Source organism: Syngnathoides biaculeatus, chromosome 7, assembly GCF_019802595.1.
Source record: "Syngnathoides biaculeatus isolate LvHL_M chromosome 7, ASM1980259v1, whole genome shotgun sequence".
Classification (NCBI taxonomy): Eukaryota; Metazoa; Chordata; class Actinopteri; order Syngnathiformes; family Syngnathidae; genus Syngnathoides; species Syngnathoides biaculeatus.
This window is the reverse complement of record NC_084646.1, coordinates 13,598,424-13,624,036: the sequence shown is the minus strand read 5'-3', so window position 1 is coordinate 13,624,036 and position 25,613 is coordinate 13,598,424. Positions and strand designations below refer to the sequence as shown.

Below are 25,613 nucleotides of genomic sequence, written 5' to 3'. Positions count from 1 at the left end.
GGGTCCTCAGAACTGTGTGGCCAACGCTTCACCAGTTGATTCACCGTGCCGCCAAGTACAATACATTTCGTTTTAATTTACTTCACTAGTTACAAATATCTAGTGGAACATTCTGGGATTTGTCACCCATCACATACTGTAATCACTTGGTAAAGGAGCATTAGGCTAAGAGGGGGTATCTTAAATTATCTTGTTTATCAGACACCCCAAGCACCACCTGGACTACACAATCCAGGTTGTCTAGCACTAAATCCTCCTTCTCTTATCCCACCGATGTGTCCCTCATGGCTGGTGTGACTGGATATCTGGATGCCTTCATGGTGCACACCCCTGAAAGCCAGAGAGAGTCTGAAAATCAGTTGTAAACCATTATCTGACTGAAAGAGTACGTATGGGTCAGAATGAGTCCAGATGTGGAGCGTACCAATAATACAATAGCTCTGCTATTACAGGGGGGAAGGGATTACTGTAGTTATAAAACTAAACTATTCACTGTGTGGCATTAGTGTACAACTTAGATATTATCAGATGGAAATGTCTATTGGACCACACTGTTTGCCAGATCAGGCCCATTAACTGCTACTGTTATGTTTTCTTTATAGTTAGAGTAATGTGTTTGATCAACATTTGGACAATAAATAAACCTCCGGTTCAAGTTTATGCTACCCTAACCCTAGACCATATTCAAGCAACCTTTTATTTCATTGATATGTCAGATATTTTTTCCATGTTTTATCAACTTGAGTTAAACATTTTAGGTCATTAATCAATCATTGTACGTAGTTTTTGGAACATTTGTTGTAAGGTGCTTTGAGGTGGTATCATTTTTCTTCTTTTTTTGACAACTATGATTATTGTTATTGTTTTCCCTTTAAGGTTAATTTCATTGCTCACTTATAGGTATGGACTTGGTTGAGGATGACCTACTAGAGCAGATAATTGGAGATGAGAGAAAACTTCCCATTTGTTATATGTCATTTATAAAGGCATTATTATCCCACTGTGAATGAATGTAAACGAATTGTATTTTTTTCTCTTTTCTTTTTTTCTTTCTCTGTTTGTATATAAAAGTGTGGAAAAAATAAATGATAAAAAAACGTTTCAGGTCATTAGTGGTGAATGGTGATTCTGTTTTGTAGACAAACCTTTTGTGCTCAAGGGCGATATTTGATTTAAAATGGAAAGATTAAAATTATTTGGAAATGAAGTTAAAAGGTTGAAACTTGACATCAAATATGTAAAAATAGTTTGATCCTTTTTTTTTGAATGCTTATTTTATTTAGGGTTGAGGTGATGGAGTCTATCCCAGTTTGACAGCCGACAAAAGGCAGATTATACCCTCGATTGGTCGCCAGTCAGTCACAGAGTGCATGTTAAGACAGACAATTTCAAATGGAAAACCATTCACACTGTCACTGAGTATGAGCTGAAATCATGGTACCAGCATAAACGTCATAAATATTTAACATCTATCCATTTTCTTTTTATTGAGAGGTGTGAGCCATTTGTATGATAATTATGGATAAACAACAATTTCCACTTACACATATGGACATGTTAGAATCTTAGATACACTATTTTGGAATACAGGAGGAAGCAAGAATAACCAGAGAAAACCCACACACCCACAAATAATACAAGGTTGAACACTGACTGATATTATTAATTAATAGTAATAACATACAAATAGAAATAATTTGAGCCCATGTGTTTTTGTTTCAGAAGCGTGTACCAAACAAGTACCTGTTCTTATTAATGAGTACACAAGAAGTAGCTCTCACACAATTTTAGTGACCCCTGACCTAGGCCAAGTCCACAGGTGGCTCGTTGTTCTGGTTCGGAGCACATTGAATTATGTGACTGTGTGTCAGATAATAAATTATTATGCCTGGGATCGGCTGATGACCAGTTCAGGGTTTACCCTGCTTCTCACCTTAAGATAGCTGGGCTAGACGCCAGGGAGGATAAGTGGTTTGGAAAATGTATGTATGGATACATTATTGAGGACTAAATACACCCATCCATCTTCCTTTGCCGCTTATCCTCACGAGAGTCACGGGGAATGCTGGAGCCTATCCCAGCTGTCAACGGGCAGTCGGCGGTATACATCCTGAATTGGTTTCCACCCAATCGCAGGGCACATAGAGACAAACAGCCACACTCACAAACACACCTAGGGGCAATTTAGAGTGTCCAATTCATGTTGCATGTTTTTGGGATGTGGGAGGAAACCGGAGTGCCCGGAAGAAACCCACGCAGGCACGGGGAGAACATTCAAACTCCACACAGGCTGGGCTGGGATCAAACCCAGGTCCTCAGAACTGTCAGGCCAACGCTTTTAGAAGCTGCTCCACCGTGCCGCCCAGATTAAATACATATTCTTAAAGACCACCCCTATTTCTCCACCGTATGTAGATTAAATGATATCATTGCATACAAAAATGGTTAGAATACTGTAAGTTCCCAAAAACCTCATACCTGTCTGAATCCCCTATCTCCATGTGCCTTGGTTGCTCGTTGATTATTAGTGTTGAACGTTGTTTTTCTTTTGTCTGTGTTGTTGTTGTTCTTGTTCATTCGGTTAATATTGTTCTAATAGTTCGTTTCTGTGGATTTCATCGTGGACCTATAATAAGATGGAAAATATAACGTTAAATGTCGTTCATTTTCACTTTGCGGTGCCACCCCGCCTCCCAGTGGCCAACTTGATCGTTTATTTACCTATAGGGTTTTTGTCCCACCCTGGCTCCCGTTGTCGCTCACTATGTCAGACGTGTAATTTCTACGTCATCAATAAGGCATCTCTTCCGGTCGCTTTCGTTTGATGTTCACCATCAGTTTGCTCACACTTCATTACGAGTCCTGACATTAAACCTGCTGATGAATTTGATGGAAGATGTCGTTCGACTTAGCATTAGACTTGGATAACAATAAGCATTGTTTCATGATGAACCCGCAAACCGGCTTGTCCATAGACCAGGGAGGCGAGTGGGGTAAGTTTTTATCTCCCTCGATAGCAAGACCCGCTGGAGAAGACATAATGTTGCTTACAATCTACTTTAGACTATAAACAAATGAACACGAGTGTACTAATAACGTTTACATGGGATTTCATTTAAAACGGAACGCTTGTGTTAGCGTCCCGTCGGTGTCACATATGAAACCTGTGTTAGCATTAGCTAACTGGAAACGACGTGGTGATGTAATAGCTTTTGCCGGAAAGCAATAACAAGTAAGGACAACTTGTTTGTTTTTCTTGTGCGTTTGTACTTGGCTAGTTAAACAGTGTTATACTGACCAATTGTCTGCCTATGTTAGTATATTCACATATGTTAATAATTGTATTTGTTTCGGAGTGGGGGTCACCAACGTGCAAATTATGACATTACGATCAAATATGTCAATTAACTTGTGACTTTATTGATTGGATAAACGGTTTACACATTTAATCCCCACTACGAAATTGGAAAAATTGGAATTCTTGCTGCACCTTGTTTTGTTACACAGGACAGTAAAGCAGTTACGGTAGATGTATTTTAAAATATGCTCATAAAGAGTACTTTCCTTGCTTTTTTTACGTCAGTGATTCTCAACGTGTGGTACCTGCAGTTCAGTTGTTTTGGAATTTATTATTATTTATATTATCATTATTTATATTACTATATTATAGTATTATTATTTTTCCGAATCATGTATCCATTTGTATGTACGTTGGTTTTCAGTTTGTGTGCAGTACCGTTACATTTTTATTTGGTCATAATTTGACCACCAAAAATCATAATTTTAAGTTTGGCATCGATGTTTATAAAATGTATAAACTTACTGTAATTTGCAACAATGTTGAATGTACTTTGTAGGAATGAAGCCTATGAGACGTCGGACCCACTGTTATACAAATGGGAGGTCATTAAATAGTCCAGTTAAACTGTTCATAAACCAATTTTCCCAAAGGAACCAATTAAATACTGAATTGCTATTATCAATTCCCCAGTCCGGTTGTTGCCATCATAAAACGTATCTTGTACCGAACAATTTCAAAAGTGGGAATGGCAAATTCTTTCAATTATATGCTATCATCACAATATCTTTAAAAGCCATTTAAGCAAACTAAAAACCCAGATACATGTAACACAATGTGCTTTTTGACATCAGAACACCCGGATGAATTTTCTACACATGTAAAACCCCACAAAATGAACTTCAAATGTTTAAGATGACAGTGATATATTTATATTAAACAGTACTAACTGTTGAAAAGGTATGTTTATTTTATTGCATAGGAAAAGGATGTACAATGCGGCATACCAAACCTTTCAAAAGCTAAAGAAAAGAAAAAAAACATCATTTGATTTGTGAAATGGGGAGGAAGGCTATCTGAAGGTGATTTAATGTGTCATATTTTCTAACATCAGTCACTGTCATTGCAAGTGTTAAAAGAAGTTTAATGCATAGTGTAGGGGAAAAACTGTTATTTGTAACTTTGACAGATGGGGGCTGAGTCTCTTCATATTACATTTACATTAAAGCAGACTTTGTAGTGTACATTCACGCCTTTAAATATCACTGCAGTCTTCTCATACTAAATAATACAGAATACTGACAAGTGTGACCTTGCCTGTGCCACATAAGTTTGAGTTGTGGTTCTGTCATCACCACACTATTGAATACAAGCATATTGTCCTCGTATGTGTATGTAATATAAATGTTAGTCTCTGTAAACTGTTTTTCTTTTTCCTCCAGACTTCAGTCTTTTTGATGAACTTGACTCCCTGGAGGATGCAGATGATTTGCTGAATGCTCTTCAGAACCCTGACTATGTGAGTGTTTGATTTCAAATTTAAGTTTCAAAAGAGCAGCGAGCCAATGAAGCAGCTCCATAACTGTTACTGAGTTGGATCAGCATTAAATTGCATATCACCTGTCTGAATTGGGTGCCCTCGTTTCCTTTTTTTTTTTTTAAATTACAACCCATCGCTATTTGTTTGACTTTGTTTTGGCTTGCTTGCATAAATGTTGACTTGCTTGAGCTTCAGGCTTTCCACCCATTGGTGGCGGCAGCGATCCTCACAATAACGTGTGAAAGTAAAAGTAACTTGTATTTTGTCATCCCGTTTTCTTTTGTGTGTGTAGTATTTTGCCAAACTATTTTTTCTAACCATGGGCCCTAACCTAACAAAGTGAGTGCAGGCACACCAAAAGTATGAAAATGCATCCCTCCGTACTTACAATGTAGGTATAAATAGCTGTTTGGCTTGCTCAGAAGTAATGCGTGTCTTTTGTACAAAAGAACAGTTGTATTTATCTTAATTACAGACTATACAATGCATGCATGCATGCACGCACCAAGTGGAGTGCTTTTAGGTAAGAAATGTCTTTTTGTGTTTCAGACCTGTGAGGCTCCAGAACTTTCCTTTGATATTCCTATACCTGAATGGACTGAAGGCTATTACACAAACGGCGCCTGCACAGGTACACCATACATGCTGACACATCTTCATTGTATTACGTGTACATAAGTGGGCGGGGGTATAAACCAAAGCAAATTTATTTGTATATCGCATTTCATAGACGAGGTAACTCAATGTGCTCTACATGACTAAAGGCATTTGAAAACACAGAGATAAAACATTTAAAATGGGATAAAAACAATAAAAATGACAAAATATTAAAAAAACCCACACAATTAAAACCGCATACAGTGCAAGTAATATGATCAAAAGGTGGATATATTCTAAAAAGCATGACAAAAAAGGACCTTTCAACCTGGATTTAAAAGCATCACACTTGGGGCTGACCTCACATCTGTTGGCAACTTATTCCATTTGTGTGCAGCATAATAGCTAAATGCTGCTTCACCATTTTTGCTTTGGACTAATAATCTTTTAACATCTGAAATACAATTTTTGCTCATCTTTGGCCCAGAGTTTTATATGCAGTGACAATGTAATTTAAGATTGCCAGTGTCAGGATTTGTACATGTACAAATGGGATAGCATGATAAAATGTTTTTCTTTGAAGACCATGCGAAACATTCTCTTTTTACCAAACCTTCCCATGTTTCAAGAAATTGATTGGATGATGTTGCTTGGCTCAGGTTTTGTGGTTGCAGGTTAAAGCGCATATAAATGCAGGTTTTTACAATATCTAAAATGAAACAAAAGTCTTGGAAATTATGGAGACTGCGCTTTTAAAGTGTCTTCAATAATCTTACGAGGTTGATGTTCATGGGTCTGTTTTGATTTAACTCCCAAGAAAAGCAGGTGTTGGATATTGTTAAACTTAGTTGCTTGAGGTGAGTCCTAACGAAGAAGTATGTTAGTTGCGCTCACACCTTGTCTAACATAACATCCTGTGTGTCTTTGTCCTTGTGCATCCAGATGGTGAGGTGAGCAGACACTCCCTGTCACCTTCTCACACAGTGAGCTCCGTCCCCTCCCCCACAGCTGCAGAGGCGCTGTCCCCCTACTCCTTACACGTAAGTCCAGGCCCTTCACACCTAAGTTTTCTCCTTTGGACTCTTCTTTTCCATTTTTAATTTGACCCTCGCTTCTCCCCTACCTTGCATCCGATTTACATACGTGGACAAATCCAGATGGTACACAAATGTGGACAGATGCTCTCGTCTGACGGATACGCATCTACTGAACACTTGTGTTTGCTTCACCCCTGAGAGACACTTATTAGCAAAATCCATAAACACTTTGTCAGCTTTGCATTTACCGTATATCCAAGCGGGACCTTGCCTCTTTTTTGTTTCATTTCATTCAAAAAGTGTTGACAGTTTTTGTCACATTATCATAATTTAAAGAGCAGATGTTTTCACACTGTCAAATGGACCGTCTTTTCCTTGTCAAGTTATATCTCCAAACCTGCCAACTGGAATGCAATCAAAGGACACAATAAGGACGTTTCAAAACTGATATTTTTTAGGATAGGTTAACTGAAGACTCTTCAATTGCCCGTAGGTGTGAATGTGAGTGCGAACGTGTTTTTGCTTGTATGGAAAAAAATTTAAGATGGGACATTTGTGATTCAAGATACTTCTGGGTCACATTTTTGGAATTAACTATCTGACTATAATGCATGCAAGGATCTTTTGGACACTTCCTTTGCAGAAAGTGAACGCACATATTCTCCCTGCAGGATGACGCTTTGTCCCCACAGTCTCAGGCTTCCCCAGTGTCTGTGTGCTCCGACTCTAGTGGGTTTTCTGAAATCCCTCCCCCTGTGAAGAAAGCACTGAAAAGGACCAGCCAGACTGCACGAGGTGAGGAACCCACTGTCAGAACCCTTAGCTCAGCGTGCAATGTTGTTCTGGACAAATGATAACAGTCGTGTCTTTATACAAAAAGTCTCTGGGTAACTGCTTTGATGAGATTCACAACAGGAAAACTACCACAAAGTCTGTCACTATGTAGTGTCCTTTTATTTTCCATCTTCTCCTATATGGAGTATACAGTACTTAACTACACATACAGTTGGGCAAAAAAGTATTTAGTCAGCCACCAATTGTGTACTCAAAAAGATGAAAGGCTGCTAATTTTCATCATAGGTACACCTCACATATGAGAGACAAAATGACGGGGGAAAAATCCAGAAAATCACAGTTTGATTTTTAAAAATGTATGACCAATTGATGGTGGAAAATAAGTATTTGATCAATAACAATAGTTCATCTAAATACTTTGTTATATACAGTTTGTTGACAATCACATACTGTTGCTGCTATTTTGTAGACTTTACACCGATCTGATAGGTCTGACCGGTATTGGCCTATAATTAGCGTTTTATGCTGATTGGCTTTAATATCATAATTTGCCATTCCGATCATTGACATCATTGATCGGTTCCGCAAGACATTTACTCTACATTGCCTTGTTGGGTGTCTCTTGACGTAGTACTGTAAATGTCTAACCACAAATAGTTATTTAAAAAATAACATTGCCATGAAGTTACCATAATACTTGAAATAAGTGCCATTAATACAGATAATGATCGGAGGACAGAGTAGCCTCATAAAGAAGAAGCTGTGAGAGCCAGAAATGTTGTTTGTAGGTGATGAAATACTTATTTTCCACCATAATTTGCAAATAAAGTCTTTAAAAATGAGATGTGATTTTCTGGATTTTTTTTTTTTTTTTTTTGGGGGGGGGGGGTCATTATGACTCCAAAAGGTGAGGTATAACAATGATGAAAATTACAGGCCTCACTCATATTTTTAAGTAGGACAACTTGCACAACTGGTGGGTGTGTAAATAAATACTTTATTGCCCCACTGTACAACATATGATCAAAAGTCGAGGATGTCAAACTTATTCATAGGCCACGTGGTTGTGGTTGTCCTCAGAGTGCAGGTGTTAATGCTGATACTACTTCAATTAAAACCACAGTTCACCTCATACATACATTAAGGTCGTGATTTAATTCATAATTAGGTATATGGAGACCGATCAGATGTTAATTTGTAAACATTTGTTTTGTAATACTATTTAATCTAAAATGTATCTACCACACGTGTCTGTGCTATGACCACTGTGATGTATATAAAACGAATCACTTAAATCCCTACTTTACTATATTTGGAAGAAATATCGATCATGTTCTTTTCTCTCTTTCCCTGCCACACAAACACAGCCAAACCAGGGCAGTTAAGCAACAGGCCCATTCAGATGAGCGCTAAAGTTTCCATCCAGCCCAAACCAGTGATTGCAGCTGTACCCTTGGCTCACGCAGCTGCTCCCCTGCAGCCCAAGACAATCATCATCCAGCCCTTACAGACCACCATGTTGCCTGTGGTCAAAGCTCCAATCAGCATACAGCCAGCGCCCTCTCCAGGTATGAGCACACAATTGCAACACTCTTTGTCACACTGGTTTGCATGAGACAAGTCTTTATTATTTGGAAAGCCACATTCATTAACATGTTTTTACTTTTGAGTTTGTTGACAGAAAAACAAATCAATTGTATTCCCAGTGTTCATTCCACATCTGTTTCACATGAGCAAACTATGTACTGAAACCAACAGAGGGTACTGTTGGTTCACAGTTGAGAGTGCACCATTCTAAACGATCAAGTCATGTCATGTTGACTTTCTTTATTTGAAGTTCCCATGTTTTGGCTATTTAGACCTCAAGTGAGTGACTCTCTAGCATGGTCTGAATATAAACGTGTCAATTTCATTTTGAAAAAATGTACTGTGTCGTTGTTTTGTCATACGAGTATCCAGAAAAGGTCACACTGACTGGTTCTTCTGTTTGACCCAGTTTTGTACCCGCTTTGTTCATATATGTCCCTTCCCTCTGATTGGTTGCCTCCATGTAGAACACCCACTTGTGGGAGCACACGTTTTTTTTGTGTTGCGCATATCTTTGCTAGTGACATAGATAAGCTTGAGAAATTCTAATGACCTGATTTCAGGCTTCTCAGCAGAAAAATGTCTCAACCTCAGGAATGAGTGGATGAGGGTACACCCTAAACCGGTTGCCAGCCAATGGCAGGGTACATGGAAATAGACAACAGTTGCACTCACAATCACACCGAGGGGCAATTTAGAGTGTCCAATTAATGCATGTTTTTTGGGATCTGGGAGGAAACTGGAGGGCCAAGAGAAACCCACGCAGGCACGGGGAGAACATGCAACCTCCTCACAAGCGAGGCTGGGATTTGAACTTGGTCCTTTGCAGCTGCCCCATTGTCCTGTACACACACACACACGCATACACACACACACACATACATGCATATTTAATTTTTTTGTAAATACATTATATTTACTTTCTTTTTTCATCAATACATTACAACATGATTAAATGTTTTCTCAGGGTACTCTGGGTTTTGGACACCTTTCTAAAATGCTTTACTTCGATTAATTAAAGTCTAAACTGTCCTTTAGTGTGAATGTGAAGTGAATGGTCTTTATGTGCCCTGTGATTGGTTAGTGATCAGTCCAAGAGTCTACTGCACAGGTGACAAACTCAAGGCCCGGGGGGCCAGATCTGGCCCGCAAAGGCAAATCATATGTATCAACTTTGATGTTTTTTGTTCAAATCTGTACCAAAATTTCAAATTTTCACATCAAAAATGATAATGTTGAGATATTACAAGCATTTTTGTGTTACCACACAACAACAGTTGAAAAACCCATTATTCTCGATTTCTGATTCCAAAACAAATTCATAAATTTCATATGTAAATTTGATGAGACCCGCTTAAAGATTTTTATGGTTTGACAGTCATAATGGCCCTCCGAGGGGAACCGTATGTATAATGTGGCCCGTGACAAAAACGAGTTTGACACCCCTGGTCTCCTGCATCTCTCATCTTAAGCCAGCTGTAATAGATTCCAGATCATCGGTCGAGTCTGAGGTCAAAGGGTGTACAAAATTGATGGGAGGAGTAAAGTATATCTAAACAAAAAAAATCAAAATCAAGTGTCTTGCAATTATCAGTTATTAAACAACATTTCCATTCATTTCTCAGTAAGACCTTCATGTTGCTGATAAAGTTCATGCATATCTATAGCATCCATTTTCCTTTTCCTGATTTACCGCACTGGTCCACGATATGTGTTACATCTTCAACACCTTGGCCAATGTAAATAGTACTCATCCAAGTTGGCGGAGTGTATACAGTACGAACCTTTTCTTGCAACTGAATTTGAACTTGGCTCTTCTTATCAGAAATAGCGGAGGCTACAGTTGGCCAAGTCTGATACATGAAACCTTTGCACCCGAGATCGAAGTCTCCAGTTGCCTGCTCTTTGTTTTAACAAGTTCTTTTGCATATTCTCATAGTTGAGCTATTTGCATCAATCAGAAAAATAACAATAATGTTCTCATATTGTCTGGCTTTGGGCGTAATGTACTTTATCAAAAGAACACACTTGTCCCTTGAGGCTTTTATATTCATTGCTCTTAATTTCGAAGTGTTTGGAGCCACACACACACACACACACACACTAATTACCAGAGCTGGCTAACTCTTGATTAGCTCTAATGGGGTGTTATGTATTAAGAGTTGCTGGGTTACTTTGTTGTGATTCATGGAAGTCAGTGTGCCTGTGGAGCTACTTCCTACTTTGTGCTTTTTTTTGTGACATTGCTGGTTTATGCTCTTGACACACGTAACCTCTGTTTTTAAAATGTGGCCACAAGTGTACATTTATGTGTGCTGCTCCACATAAACTACCACACCTCTCCACTTGGGATGTGGTCGTTAAAAAACATAACAGATTAAAGATATCAGCCTTCTCTTTCACCTGCACATGTACACATACTATGGACCATTAAAAGGCGAGGGGTTAATGGAGGTCACCTGTAGCGAGGGAGGTTCTGTGCCCTATCTGAAGCCAGAGGCTCTTTAAAACTGTTAAGACTTTATCTTGTCTGAGATTATTGAAACGTTTCCTCTCACATTCAGCTGGCACTTCAATAGGTTTAGATTTATGGTCTCATTTGTTCCAATATAATGAATAGAGTTATTAATCCAACTGTGTTATTATGGCTGATGTTTGCGGTGTACCAATACACTGTGTGATGTGCCCCCTCCCATCTGTCCCAGCCATTTTCTATGATGCTTCTCATTAGGATCGTGGTTGAGCTGGATTGAGTTATCTCAGTTTATTTTAGTTTAGGCGAGAGGCAGGGTGCGCCCGGGACTGGTCGCCAATCAGTCACATTGTAAGTAGTCGTTTATTAGACATAACATATGTTTTTTTACTGTGACTCCAGCTCAGGTTGGTCATTTACCACACGGTAGCTAAGCCTCAACATTTTCTCCATGCTCCTTACCAGTGGTTTCATTTTGCATTATTATGGTTGGCTCCTTGTGGCTTTCATTAGATGGCTCAACATTGGAGAGAGTCACTGATGGTGTAGTGGTAAACACGCCTGACTTTGCTGCGGGCAGCGTGGGATCAATTCCCGCACATTGATGGTGTTGATATCTGCCCTGCGACTGACTGGTCACCAGTTCAGACTGTCGTCCGCCTTTCGCCCAAAACTAGCTGGGATAGGCTCTGGTTCTCCTGTGACCCTTGTGAGGATTCGCGGTTTGGATAATGGATGAATAGAAAGAGCATTGGTGACTGATTCTTTATTTTTTCCCCACTTCCCTCGAGTGACAGTTGTCTTTATGAAATAGTTGACTTCAACTGTAATGAGGATGCCAAAGCAGACACAACTCTTGAGCAGTTAGGTGGACTTTATTCACAAGCAAGGGAGCATGCAAGTGTGAAACACAACACAGAGACACAAGGCAAAGGCAAAAGACAAAAGGTCATCATGAAAATAATAGTTGACTAAGACGAACTTTAAGGAGGTGGACACAGCAACAGATTAAATAAGTTACCTCGGTGAAATGAAATAAGACCTAATGGCCTACATTAGGAAAACGTCACTCAAAAGAGAAACAAAATCTATGTGTGTGGATGACAAAAAAAAACCTTGAACTCTAACCAGCACTAGATAGAGAAATAGAAATGGAGGAAAAACCCTGCAGTACTTAATAGAACTTTTGGACGGATAAATCTGGCACCTTACTTCTGTGTCAGAAGGTGTGTTAAATAACATGGCAATAATTGCGACAGGGAAGTAGCTCACCAGCACTCTCAAAGGTGACTGTGGAGACAAAATAATGGAATTGGAGGCAAAGAAAACAGGAACAAAACATGGTCGCCGCTATTAATTCAAATGTTGGTTTTCCACATAAAGCAAGAAATTGACAAAGTGGTGGTTCACAACTGCAAAGTGTTGTAAATTGGGGCAATCACAATCTCAGGGTATCACTATATTTGTGTCGCTAAACAGGGCTAAAAACACCCCCAAAAATTACAATGCTTCTTTGATGTTCATTGTACTGTGACAATACTCTAAAATACTTGAATTAACTGATTTAAAAAAAATACTAATAAGTGTCAATATGTGTCATATTTTAAGTTTGTTTCTTAACTACACAGTATCGTAACGTTTTTTTTTTTCCTCTTAATCCAGGCCGGTCCATTGTGTTGTCGCAACCAAGCCAGTTGCTACACATCAATACCCCCCAGGCTGTCACTGGCAGCGTTGTCCCCATGCCGGCACTGGGCCAGGACAGGCCTGTCGTCGCACCGCCGGTGGTCACGCTTCGAAGCCCTTCTTCGGATGACGACGTGAGTTAATGGGTTTTAACACTTGGGTGGAGTGGAAATGCTGCGTTCCGTGCCTGACACAACAATGTGACATTTGACAGTTGTTGCTAGGTAGAGTACAAGCATAACTGCGTCAATGCCAGTGAAAACAATGGCACACCCACTTGACCCCAACACAGAGCTGACTCCATCTATCTATTTTTCCATACCCCTGTTAGCGTTGTGGCTTAGCTGGACTCTATCCCAAGTGACTCTGGTGCGAGAGACGAGGTACACTGCACTGGTTGCCAGTCAGTTCCAGGGTGCATATAGACAAATAACTATTTTCACATCTATGGACAATTTTTGTTGGAAATAATAAGAGGATGCATTCATTTATACATAGTCATTTTTTAAATGAAATCAGTACTCCACTACATTTAAAATATGTATGTAAAAGAAAGAAAAACGCTGTAATTTGTTGGACAAGGACATATACTGTAGTAACTTTTGATTATGAGCCGCATCTGGAATCTAAAATTTTTGTAACACACTTAACAACTATAACATGTAGGTTTAAATAATAAATTTGAGCATCCATCTCTTTAAACTCCAACTACAAATCATTCACTGCCTCTCCGGATTGTTTGCCTCCGTTACACAGAGCCTCAATGTTGTTTCGGGCTACAGTCCACAGCGCCACAGCTCGTGATGGCTTGCTCTCGTCTGACCTTTTGATGATTTGAGAAATGTTCTCACAGTTCTGTTTGTCACCTTTTTTTCCCCGGGAGATGGGTTTCCACATGCTATTTTCTCCTGTTGTGTTTGGCTTGGGGTCCATTTTGCAAAGATGTTGCATTAATCGCTTGCATGGAGAGCTCTTTGTGTCTTATTCAGAAGGCGCTACGATTAGGATAATGAAGTTGTCATTTCAGAAATGGGGAAATAATTACTTGTCTTTAGGCATCTTTATTTTAGGCAAAAGGGAAAGAAATGGTTGATAAACTGTTTAACCAAATACAAATAACTGAAAAAACTTTGGATTTCATTTTTACATTCCGCGCAGACTGTGACATTTCATCAGTAAAATTGTTTAAAATAGTACCACCTTGTTGAAATACAGCCCAACCATTATGAGTGTCATACATTTTTCACAGACCCTGCAATTTACAACTCCCGGAGGCCAAAAGAAATATGGTCTGAACCTGTTGATCATAATAAAATGTTAGTAAAGTTTACAATAGACAGTAACTAGACAGACTCAAATCAGATACTGCTTTGTCCATGTAGAATAAAAAAAAAAAAGGTCAGGTTAGAAAGAGAGCTTTTTTTTTTTTTTTTCAAGCGATGTTCTCACACTTTGAATTCTATTTACAGTGATTGCACGTCAAATAATCAAATTCATGTGCGGGTCGTATCATGCTTTTGGCGAAGCTGTTCAACCTTGAAATTCATCACACTGGTCTGGATCGCATCTCATGTCACATGCCTGTTAAGCATAAACTTAACCATGCCAGGTGTTAGTATCTTATATATGTGTTACTTTATTCTGACCTATAGTTAGGTTACATAAACCCGGGTGTTAAACTGCTGACAACGATTGGATGCTTCAGACAGGTGTTGTGCACGATGAAGCATTTGCAACAGCTGTAAACAGCCATCAGGGTTTGGGTCCCTGCTATGTAATGCTGCTCCTGCACAGCCAGAGGATTTGGCTGCCTTAGAATGAAACACTTGTCATCAGCCTCAACTATTCTTCCATTTTCTGGATTAGGGGATTTAGAGGAGACCCCGGGAGTGTATTGAGGGGTGTGTCTTGATTGATAGTTTTGTGTGTTGCAACTCGATATCTCCAGTTTTTTTTTTTTTTAACCCACCTTAGTGTGGCATATTGAAGCATTTTGACAATTTGGTGAATAAATAGCAACATGAAAAGTGGCATCGATGAATATTTTCATCACATTGCTTCTGTGCAATTAATCATCAGTGATTTTCAACTTGTGGTACAAGGACAACCAGTGGTAGACAGGCTCCCTGTAGTGGTAAGCAGAACAATCACTGAAATATTCCAACTGTGTGTAATGTTTAAGAACAACTTTTAAAAAATATATCCTGTACAGTATTATTTAGTACAGTTCAGCTGTATTTAACTTTCAATTTTGTTATATTTACATGTAATCATCCATTCATCTATTTTATTTTGCTGCTTATCCTCATGAGGGTCATGGGGAGTGCTGGAGCCTATCCCAGCTGTTGACGGGCAGGAGGCGGGAGACACCCTGAACTGCTTACCAGCCAATCACAGGGCACGTAGAGACAGACAACAGTCGCACTCACAATCACGCCTAGGGGCAATTTCGCGCGTCCATTTAATGTTGCAGGTTTTTGGGATGTGGGAGGAAACCGGAGTGCCCGGAGAAAACCCACGCAGGCACAGGCAAAACATGCAAACTCCACACAGGCAGGGGCTAGGATCGAACCCGGGTCCTCAGAGCTGCGAGGCCAACGCTTTACCAGCTGAATCACCGTCCCACCATTTAATGATTTTGAACGTTATTTTTAAACATATATTGAGAAGCGCAGACTTCATTTTTAAAATACACAATGTACAGTGGAAAAGAAATATTAAATGTACCTTTTAGGAATAAAAATCTGTTATTTTTAGGAACACCTGGGACTACTATGCTACTATATTTTAAAGTTGGGCATTATGATGGTACTTGGAGAGCAAAGTATTTTTTGAAGTCGTGTCAAAGGTTTAAGAACCACAGATCTACATTAACCATAAACTGTAATTACATTGAACTTATGGCAAAAATAATACCATTGATGATATAGTGGTGCACATGCTTGAGTTTGGTGTGTGGAGCGTGGGATGAATTTCCTCTCAGTAATGGTGTCTATGTGGCCTGTGACTGACTGTTCAGGGTGTAATTCGCCTTTTGCCCGAAGTTAGCCAGGATAGGCTCCAGCACTCCCCCAACCCATCTGAGCATAAGCGGCTTGGAAATTAGATGGATGGACTGTTGCAATTCAACAAGATTGTAGTACATTTACTTTGTTTTCAGTTTTTGCAAATGTACTTAAAATAGCGGACATAAAATAACTAGCATACATCATCCTGACAGATTTGGCTTATCCCCCACCCTTGCACACAATCTCATTGTTAAACTATAACCAGTAAAATAATCTAGCTGCTATCTGTCTCTATTTCAGTCTTTTCCTAACGTTTAAAACTGCACACCCCATCAACATCCTGACAGATTTGGTGCACCCCCTCGCTCACCCATCCAAAAGAGTCAAAATATAGATATCATAAACCATTGCCGTGGCTATCTTGCTCTTTTTAAAAGCCTGATTTGATCAGATCCCAAATAGCAGCCGCTAAATTGTGCGTTCACTCACTAACAGATTGTGTGCGCTTTTGGCAACAAATGTAATAGTAGTGGGTATTTAAAAAAAGAGTTTTGCGCTCAGAGTAGCTCTGTTGGTTTCCACTATGGACCATTTGGGAGAGCACCGCAAGCCCAAAACAAAGTTTGGAGGTCTGGAACTGGAAGTGTCAATGAAAGACAAACAAAGAAATTACTGATTTACACAATACAAACCTGTTGCTTCCATAATTTGGAGGAAGACAGCAATCACATAAAAGCCACATTTTGTTTGAGTTAACTCATGCATGAGACAGATTCTGTGTAACATTGCGTTTAAAACTTGGGAATTGCCAGGACCAATTGCCATTGTCCTAAAATGACCCCCAGACACAAGGAATAGCCGAGATAATGCTTGATGATGCAGAAGGCATCAAGCAGATATCCCGGCACCATCTCAATCTTTTCCAAACATTTAAACATAGGAATCAAGAAAAGGTGATCAAGTGAAGTTTGAAAAATTGAGGTACACTTCCCCTTGTGATATCAGAGAACTTCAAGTGAGGCACACCAGCTAAAGAAAATAAAGATAACTTGAGCTAAAGGCAATATTGACCCATTTGTAATTTCCATGAAAAGGGATAATGTGGCTCAAGCAAATGAAAGCTCATATTAAAGGAATTAAATCCGATCTGCACATCGCAAACCCTTGTAATAAAGTATATACTGTAGTTCTTGTTTCTAAATTCTTTGTACATCTCACCTGCATACGCACCCAGGCCACCGTGGTGGTTTCCAACCTCCGGTAAAGTCAAGACATGTTTGCTTCAACTTGTTAAGTGAGGCCTCTCCACTTGTGCTGGGTTAGTCACACACTTGCTTTCCTCCAATGGGAACACTTCATCTGCACAATTTCACATTATGACCGCATGACCCCCTGACAGCTGTTAGCAGCTGGTCCCCTACGTGGCAGCTAGACGCATGTAATCCACTCAAGGGCAGACTTTAAATGCTTCTATGGTTAGCATGGTACTCCACTTAAACATTTTCTCAGCATCAAAAATTCAACCACTTTTTTGCCCAGCTCACCATCATTGTGGTGTCAAAGGTGACATTCACCTTTCGCTCCGCTCCCTGGTTACTGCATAGCCGCAGCGTTCCCAGGCTCACTCTTGTGGCACAATCCCAAATCGAGGCTGGAAGACTGAGGAGTTTCTCAGGAGACAGAACACAAATACAAGGATCCAAATAACCTAACACCAGGGCTATTTATCCTGAGATCTTAATTTACGCCAGGGAGTCTGTTTACATTTATTAGCATTGTAGTAGGTTTGGTCTTGAAATGTGGACTCAATTTACCACAGCATACATTTGCATTTTGCACCAGTCACTCTCGGGTGAGCGGGCCCAGTGAAGCCAAGAAGCTGTGTCTTACTGCTGAATAGCTTTGGCTTTGCATGGTGGAGTTTTAACCTAAATTTGTAGATGTGGTGATGAACTGTGGTAACTGACAATTTATGTATGTGTGTGTGTGTATATATTATAATTTAAAGTTCCCCTTACTCTTCCAAACATGTTCCCTTCACTCTTCCACTTTCTCTCCATGATGTGCGCACACTGACAAAAAAACTTTTTCCCATCACTCTTCCAAAAATGTTCCCCTCACTCTTCAGCCTTCTCTTCGCGATGTGAGCGCATACACACATGGCTAGCAACGAGGTACTCTAAAATGTCCAGTCCACATGCTCGATGTCAAGTCCAACTTTCAAAAAAATTAATAAACTGTCTCTGGATGTTCTAATGATGCCACACTAGTGGACTATCTAAAGAGAATTTCCATTTACAGGGAGTAGGGATAGCTAGCTCGCTAACTAACTGCACGTTACACCCCTGTTAGATAAGGCCCCCCCCCCCACCGGTGATTTTTAGGGTCGGTTGGGAAATCGGAACCGCAAGCTTTTATTTATTTATTTATTTATTTTTACGCTTAACTGCTTTTTCAAATTAAGGCACCCTAATTCGTATAAAATCGGGAAGCAGTGACTCTTCCCGGTGCCTTAACTTCCCAAAGTTTGTCACTGTGCCCCCTTTTAGCCAGTGAAATAATTACTTTTTGGGTTTTTTGTATTGACAAAATACAGCAAAAAACACAATTGTTATCTTTAAATACGCATGGTGTATTTACAAGCAACTATTGGAACTTAAAAGGTTTGTTTAACTTTAGAATATTTCTGTCTTAAAATTTAGGTATGATTTTGAATTTTACTAATGTCTCAACTGCACCTCAAATCTTGGCCTCCTGCATATCGGAGACGTTTGCATGTCTCTAATAGGAAATCATTTCTCAAAAGGATGACACGCTCCACAAACAAATCCTTCCTCACAGGCCGTCGAAGCATGTTAATGTAAATAGTTTGCAGCAGAACCTGTATCATGTGCACTGAAGGAGGTGTAGGGGTGACATAAACCCTTAGACACGTCTCATCACTTGTATTTTGTAGTAAACAAATCCGAGTGATCCACCCTGACTTCTGTCTCCTGTTTCTTTTTACTGGCATGGTTGTCTCCGTCTTTCAAGCCAACTTGCTGCTCATGTCACGCTCTTTTGTTTTGTCGCACATCTTTACCACGAACACCCCGAGGATGAGTAATGTAATGGAAATTTACCACAGTGGGCTGCAACATGTTACCGGATAATTGTGTTTGTCTTTGGACATGACTAAGCAGCACGTGGCTCATTACACAAGCCTATTAGGAATGCTTTGTTCCAAGAAAATGTCGACAATTGTACGTTTGTGATGACAAGGTGACCCTCAATTTTTAGTGTACATGGAACAGCAGCTGGAGTCTTTAATACATTGGTAGCTTGACTTTTATTAAGTACTTCTTAATTAATGAGTGATCTTCAGATTCACCTACAGCCCCAGGAAGGTGAAAAGAAATTGGGCACTTCAGGTACTGTAATGTCCTCGTATGTGAACAAAGAGAGTCACAGTGGGGGACAAACGGCCCAAACCCGCAAATAGAAAATGAGAGCGCACCCAAGGACTGCTGTAGGGCACAACTCTGGTGCAGATGCTTACACTCAAGACTAAGCAGCCGAGCTGACTAGCGCCTGACATTACTGACTATGCCACCCAACAGACAAAAAACATTGTATTAGTTTGCATTCTATTGTTTTTCTTGTATACATGTAGGTGCATCCAACACATGAAAACCATCTTTTTTCCTCTTTCCATTTTTTTCTTTTTATACAATAAGCTACTATTTCTCATCATTAAAACAGGCTAAAATGTGAATACACCTCACTTAAAGGGAATGTAATAAGCCACTTTCATTGGGGCGAAATGAAGTCTGTTTTGTTTTGTTTACTTCCGCGACAGCCTGCAATATGCTTGCTCCGAAAACCTAGTCTCACCCGGCCCCACTCAGACTTACGCCACCCATCTCTCTGTATTTACACTTGTCATGATAGAGCCCCTGGCCTTCTCCAGTACAGTAATATAGAAAATATTGCCAAAAGAAATAACGGCAGAGGAGATATTTAAGTGGCACTGTGAAATTATGGCTGTATATTTGGATAATATGTAACTTAATTATGTAAGACTGACTGGGGACATTCATCGCAGGAATGAAAGGTTATTAGGACCAGGTATAAACAAGCTGTTGAACAAGTGTGAGGACTGAATTGTCAACAGTCTAGCGTGTGTCTTGTGTGGACATTCATTGCATTTGAAGACTATAGCTGCCCCATTTTCTGTGTTTGGATAGGCACTCCCCAAATGCATCCAGATGTGATGAATCCTGCGACATGAGTCATAATCATCTTGTTCTTTTTCTTTCTTTTTTTTTTTTTTTTTGCCCCACTCTGTTTCTGTCTGTCCCACTTTTCCGACCCAAAGACAAAGTTTTCCCAGAGACAGCAGCGCATGATAAAGAACCGGGAGTCCGCCTCACTGTCCCGGAAGAAGAAGAAAGAATACCTGCTGTCACTGGAAGCACGTCTGAAAGTGGCACTCTCTGAGAACGAGGTGCTCAAAAACGAGAACGGCAGCCTCAAGAGGCAACTGGAAGGCCTGCGGAGTGAGGTGAGGATCTAGATGTGGTTGAGGTTAGTCTATAAAGGCAACACAAAAGTGACAAGTAGACAAATAGATGTACACAACCTTGTCTTAAAAACGAACTCTGGTGAAAGTCGTGATTTGACTCCTTTTAAAAAGTACAGAGGCTGAAATGTAATTAAAAAGGAATTTAGCTCAATGTGTCAAAACCTTTAGTTATATTTGAAATGTGCATATCATCTTTATGCCTGGATCAAACTACAAAACAAATTTCAGACTTGTGGCTCCACTTCCTCTGATGGCCAGGATTGAAGGATTAAATCCATCGTTCTCATCTGTCAGACAAGGCACTGCGATGTCACATCTGCTCTAGAGCTGATGAGAATTTCACCCAGTCTATCAGCCTCCTTATGTTGATAACCTATTCGGTTTAAATCCCCCCTTCCATCACACCATTAAAAAAACAAAACAAAAAAAAAAAAAAAACCATGAATGATACATTGGGTACGGAAAGGATTCAGATCCCCTTAAATTTTTTACCGTTATTTCATAATTTGCTAGAATCATTTGTTAATATTTTCCCCGATAATGTACACACAGATCACAACATTGACAGAAAAAACAGAATTGTTGACATTTTTGCAGGTTTATTAAGAAATAAAAACTGAAATATCACATCGCCATAAGTATTCAAACCCTTTGCTGTAACACTGTGCTGTCCATTTCTTCTGATCATCCTTGAGATCTTGAGATGATTCTACATGATCATTTGACTCCAGCTGTGTTTTCTTATACTATTGGACTTGATTAGGAAAACCAAACGCCTGCCTATAATATAAGACCTTACAGCTCACACGAGGTCAAGGTGAGGTCATGAGGTCAATGGAACTGTCTGGAAAAAATTGACCAGAACCCTTCCTAGATTTGGCTGTCCTGCCAAACTGAGCAATCAGGGGTGAAGAGCCTTGGAGAGAGAGGTAAAGAAGAACCCAAAGATCACTGTGACCGAGCTCTGAGGTTGCAGTTGGGAGAAAGGGAGGGAGTTCTAAAAAGTCCAACATCACTGTAGCCCTACCTGCCAGACGCAAGCCTCTCCTCAGTGCAAGACACATGAAATTTCGCACTGAGTTTGCTTTAAGAACAAAACTGAAGGATTCCAAGATGTTGAAAAATGAGATTCTTTTTGGCTTTCATTCTAAGCGGTATGTGTGGAGAAAAACGGGCACTTCTCATCACCTGTCTAATCAGAGCCCCAACAGTGAACCATGGTGGCATCATGCTGTGGGGGTGTTTTTCAGCTGCAGGGACAGGACGTGTGGTTGCAATCGAAGGAAAGATGAGTGCGCTGAAGTACACGGATATCCTAGACCAGGGGTGTCAAACTAATTTATGTCTCAGGCCATATTGTACTTACGGTTTCCCTCAGAGGGTTGTTATGACGGTGAAACCATAAAATCTTTTAATCACCTCATCATATTTATACATAAAAATTTAAATCTTGGAACAGATTTGAGCATGAATCGTGGAAGTTAACACACATGATTTGCCTTTGTGGGCCACATAAAATTATGTGGTGAGTTCGACGCCTGTATCCTAAACTAAAATCTTCTCCAGTCTGCTCGCGACCTCAGACTGGGCTGTATATTCACCTTCCAACAAGACAATTATCTGAAGCACAAAGCTAAACTGACAAAGGAGTAAATTCAGAACAACTCAGTGACTGTTCTTGAATGGCCCAGCCAGAACCCTGACTCAAACCCAAATGAGCTTCTCTGGAGGGACCTGAAAGTGGCTGTGCACCAATGTTCAGCATCCAACATGACAATACTGGAGAGGATCTACATGGAGGAATGGCAGAGAATCCCCAAATTCAAACTTGTTGGGTCATTCCCGAAAAGACTCGTGGCTGTATTACCTCAAAAGGGTAGTTCTACTAAAAACTGTGCAAATGGTCTGAATACTTGTGGCTGTGTGATATTAGTTATATTTTCTAAGGAAATGCACAAATTTCAACAATTCATTTTTTCCAGTCAATATGTGGTGTTGTGTGTTCATCAATGAAGAAAAAAAATTAAACATTTGTTTTTACCAAAATAACCCCTCTCACTCCCTGCAGAATTCTGTGCTGAAGGCAACGGCCCCCAAGAGACGAGCTGTGTGCCTCATGGTGGTCTTGGTCTTCCTCATGCTCAGTGTGGGCCCAATAAGGTAAAGCCTGAATAGTTGTTTTCAAATCTCTCTTTATTTTAAGAAAAATTGACAGTTGCTGTAGGAACAATAAGTCATTTCATGGTGGGCTCACAAGGGGAAATGTGAATCCTAATTATTCACTGTGGGACTCCTGCCTGCCATGTAAGACATTTATCCAAAGGCTAATTAAAAACGTTTTTATTTTCTGTTGAATCAGTCTGTTCGCTGAATGCAGTTGAGTTTGTCAAATCACCCGCCAACTTTGCGTTAGCCAAAACTTTTTCATGATTACATAAAAAGTGTCTGATGCAGAAAATGTGCTGCAATGAATCCACTGAATCCGTGAACTGCATGTATTTAGTGGTCCTTACTGTAGTCGTCCTTGTCTTAGGCTGAGTAAGACCGTTCTCATCTGAAGGAAATAAATGTTCCTTTAGTCATCCTTGCAATCATTCCTCTGATGTTCTCGCCAGAGTTTATAGGACTTTCTGAGTAATAGCTGAATAAACCTTAGAACAACCCTACTGTGGTTTAGTAGGATGTAAACATTTACCCCTTGTGAACATAACCAAACTTTTCACGCGCCACATGTGACGTAAAATATATATGTGACCATACCTTTTCATCTCGGCTTTTAATATGACCACCTCTGACAAATTAAGACATGTTATATAAAAGCACTTCATTCGGCCCGGCTTTGAAACGCTGGGATTTTATAATCCAACTGTAACAGATTCTGTGATGTCATGTTATAAAAATGTTAGCTTTCTCCTAGGGAAAACGACCTCCACAAGGGATGCGAATTGGATTTGTTGACTTTGATAAGCTTTACTTTGCTCGGAATGTGCACTGGATCTGAGATTTTAGCTATGCAGAGTTTACATATAAAACTTTTACAACTGTTTTGTTGCCTTTGTGGCGTGAGCTCTGTGGCTGAAGTCAGCTGTGACTGTCAGTACCTGCTTCCCCCTGTGTGTTTTTATGAGATAGAAAATAAGAAAACATGCCCTCTTTACATACCAAATTCCTTTTTGAAATGTGAAATGAAAATCCCACCTGGTGTGATGTAAAAGCAGCGAAGGAGACTCCATGTGCTAGTCGGTGTGCTTTGGATCGCGCAGGCTAGATCGGAGTTCACTGTTGGGCTTTGCGGCTTAAAACAAGCAAAAGAAAATCCCTGTGTGCACAGGATGAGGGCCACTAGGAATTTTCTTTCTCTTTTCCACCAAACCAAGTGTCCTAATTTCTCCTTTCTCTTTTTCCTCCCCCACTTCTGCCCTCATCAGTCAGCTTCAAGGCAACTCAGATTCTGGGCTGGAGGTTGTGCCCGTTCAACACAGTAGACACCTCTTGGGTTTCTCCCCAGAAACGGACAGCAAAGTCGTGACGGGCACCGGACCTCTTGAAAGTCGCCGCGTCGAGCTGCCCGACAGGTAACTCGCTCAACTCTTCCACGGCCCAGGATCCACCTGTACTTGGGGCCTACCCTGAACTCGTACCAGTTCATTATGACTTGTATTCACGAGCACAAGGGGCTCTCCAACTCTTAGCTAAATGTCTGCCTTCAAGTATCCCTCAAGTTGTGCTTCTAGTAACAAGGTAGTAAATTGGGGTCAGGCCATGTTTGAGATCCAGTTCTATATCAGTAGTAACAGCTTATTTTTCCGAGAGCTGAAATATTTTTCTTTCTATTTTAAAAACAATTGTGGCCCATCAGTCTCATTTGTAAATTGCACGAATAACATTTTTATTTGGCACATTACCTGCACCTCCGTGACCTGAAAATGATGTTTTGCAAGGTGGTTAAAGTCCACGGCATTGGCAGCCTGCGTTTTGTCAGATCTACATTTGTGCTATGTCACTTGTTATTTCATGCCAGTTACCTACAGTATCAGGTTTCCTTGCAGCATGAAACATATGTAAAGAGGAAGGAATGCATTAGCATTTTCAAAAGGGGGTGACAGCGCCAAAAGCTTGCAGAAAACAAGATGATTGGGGGAGGATAATGCAACCCAATTTGCGTCTGCATGATTAAGAAGCTGTGTGCGCAGAAAGGTTAATATAGGCCTCTCGGCAAGAAGTATGATCAGGCCTCTGTGGTCTGACAAGTGTTGTTACAGGCCTTTTTCCAGAACTTTGAGGAATGGGTGACATTTAGTTAATACAAGTGCTCAGATCTGGGAGGCCCATGGGAGGGATTTCTTTTGTGCCCCACGTTTTAGTTAAGAGCTCTTATTGTAATTCAGAATACGCCATTCTAAGACACCCAAATATATTCTCAAAAAATACACCTAATACCTAAAAACTATAGCATTCCATATAAGACATTCATCCATTTTCTTAGCCGCTTATCCTCACAAGGGTCAGACAGGCAGGGTACACCCTGACGTGGCTGCCAGCCAATCGCAGGCCATATAAAACAGTTTGAAATAAATGTAAATGAGTAATGGAGTGGATAAATGAACATTTTACATCACTTTTACCATTATTGAATATAGGATATGGAATACAAGAGGACGGGAGAGAGCGAGTGATTTTCATATTTCTGCTTTGAATTCTTAAAATTCCATCATGTTGTCTCTAATCTTCTTTGTCAAATGTCTGGAGTTGGAACTTTGTTGTACAATAATTCGTCACTTATGTTGCAGTTAATTTATTGTGGCTTCAGTACATTGGAGATTTTTTTCCAAGGTCGGTGTAGTGCAATTACTCACCTAAACTCTGATAACAGTAGTGATTTTAAGAGATGTGGAAAGTCTTTCTTACTGGCTACATTACCAAAATTGTGGGTGTGGTAAATAGTGCAAATGGTTAACCTAGGAAATCGCCCGTCCACACGATATCTGCTTAGGGGGTTGTTCACGTCACACAAGCGGGCTACGCTAA

At 40.0% G+C, this 25,613-nt stretch overlaps 1 protein-coding gene across 1 annotated transcript in view; it reads left to right on the top strand.

The window, feature by feature from the left end:
• The first annotated feature begins 2,787 nt into the window (after positions 1-2,787).
• Positions 2,788-25,613, top strand: part of atf6 (activating transcription factor 6) — a 40,399-nt gene continuing 17,573 nt past the window's right edge. Inside the window, exons 1-10 of the mRNA XM_061825893.1 lie at positions 2,788-2,993; positions 4,741-4,817; positions 5,388-5,469; positions 6,378-6,475; positions 7,144-7,267; positions 8,635-8,835; positions 12,990-13,147; positions 20,379-20,564; positions 22,654-22,745; positions 24,014-24,160. Coding sequence (XP_061681877.1) covers positions 2,897-2,993; positions 4,741-4,817; positions 5,388-5,469; positions 6,378-6,475; positions 7,144-7,267; positions 8,635-8,835; positions 12,990-13,147; positions 20,379-20,564; positions 22,654-22,745; positions 24,014-24,160 — 1,262 coding nt within the window. The 5' untranslated portion in view covers positions 2,788-2,896. The remainder of the gene's footprint in view (positions 2,994-4,740; positions 4,818-5,387; positions 5,470-6,377; positions 6,476-7,143; positions 7,268-8,634; positions 8,836-12,989; positions 13,148-20,378; positions 20,565-22,653; positions 22,746-24,013; positions 24,161-25,613) is intronic.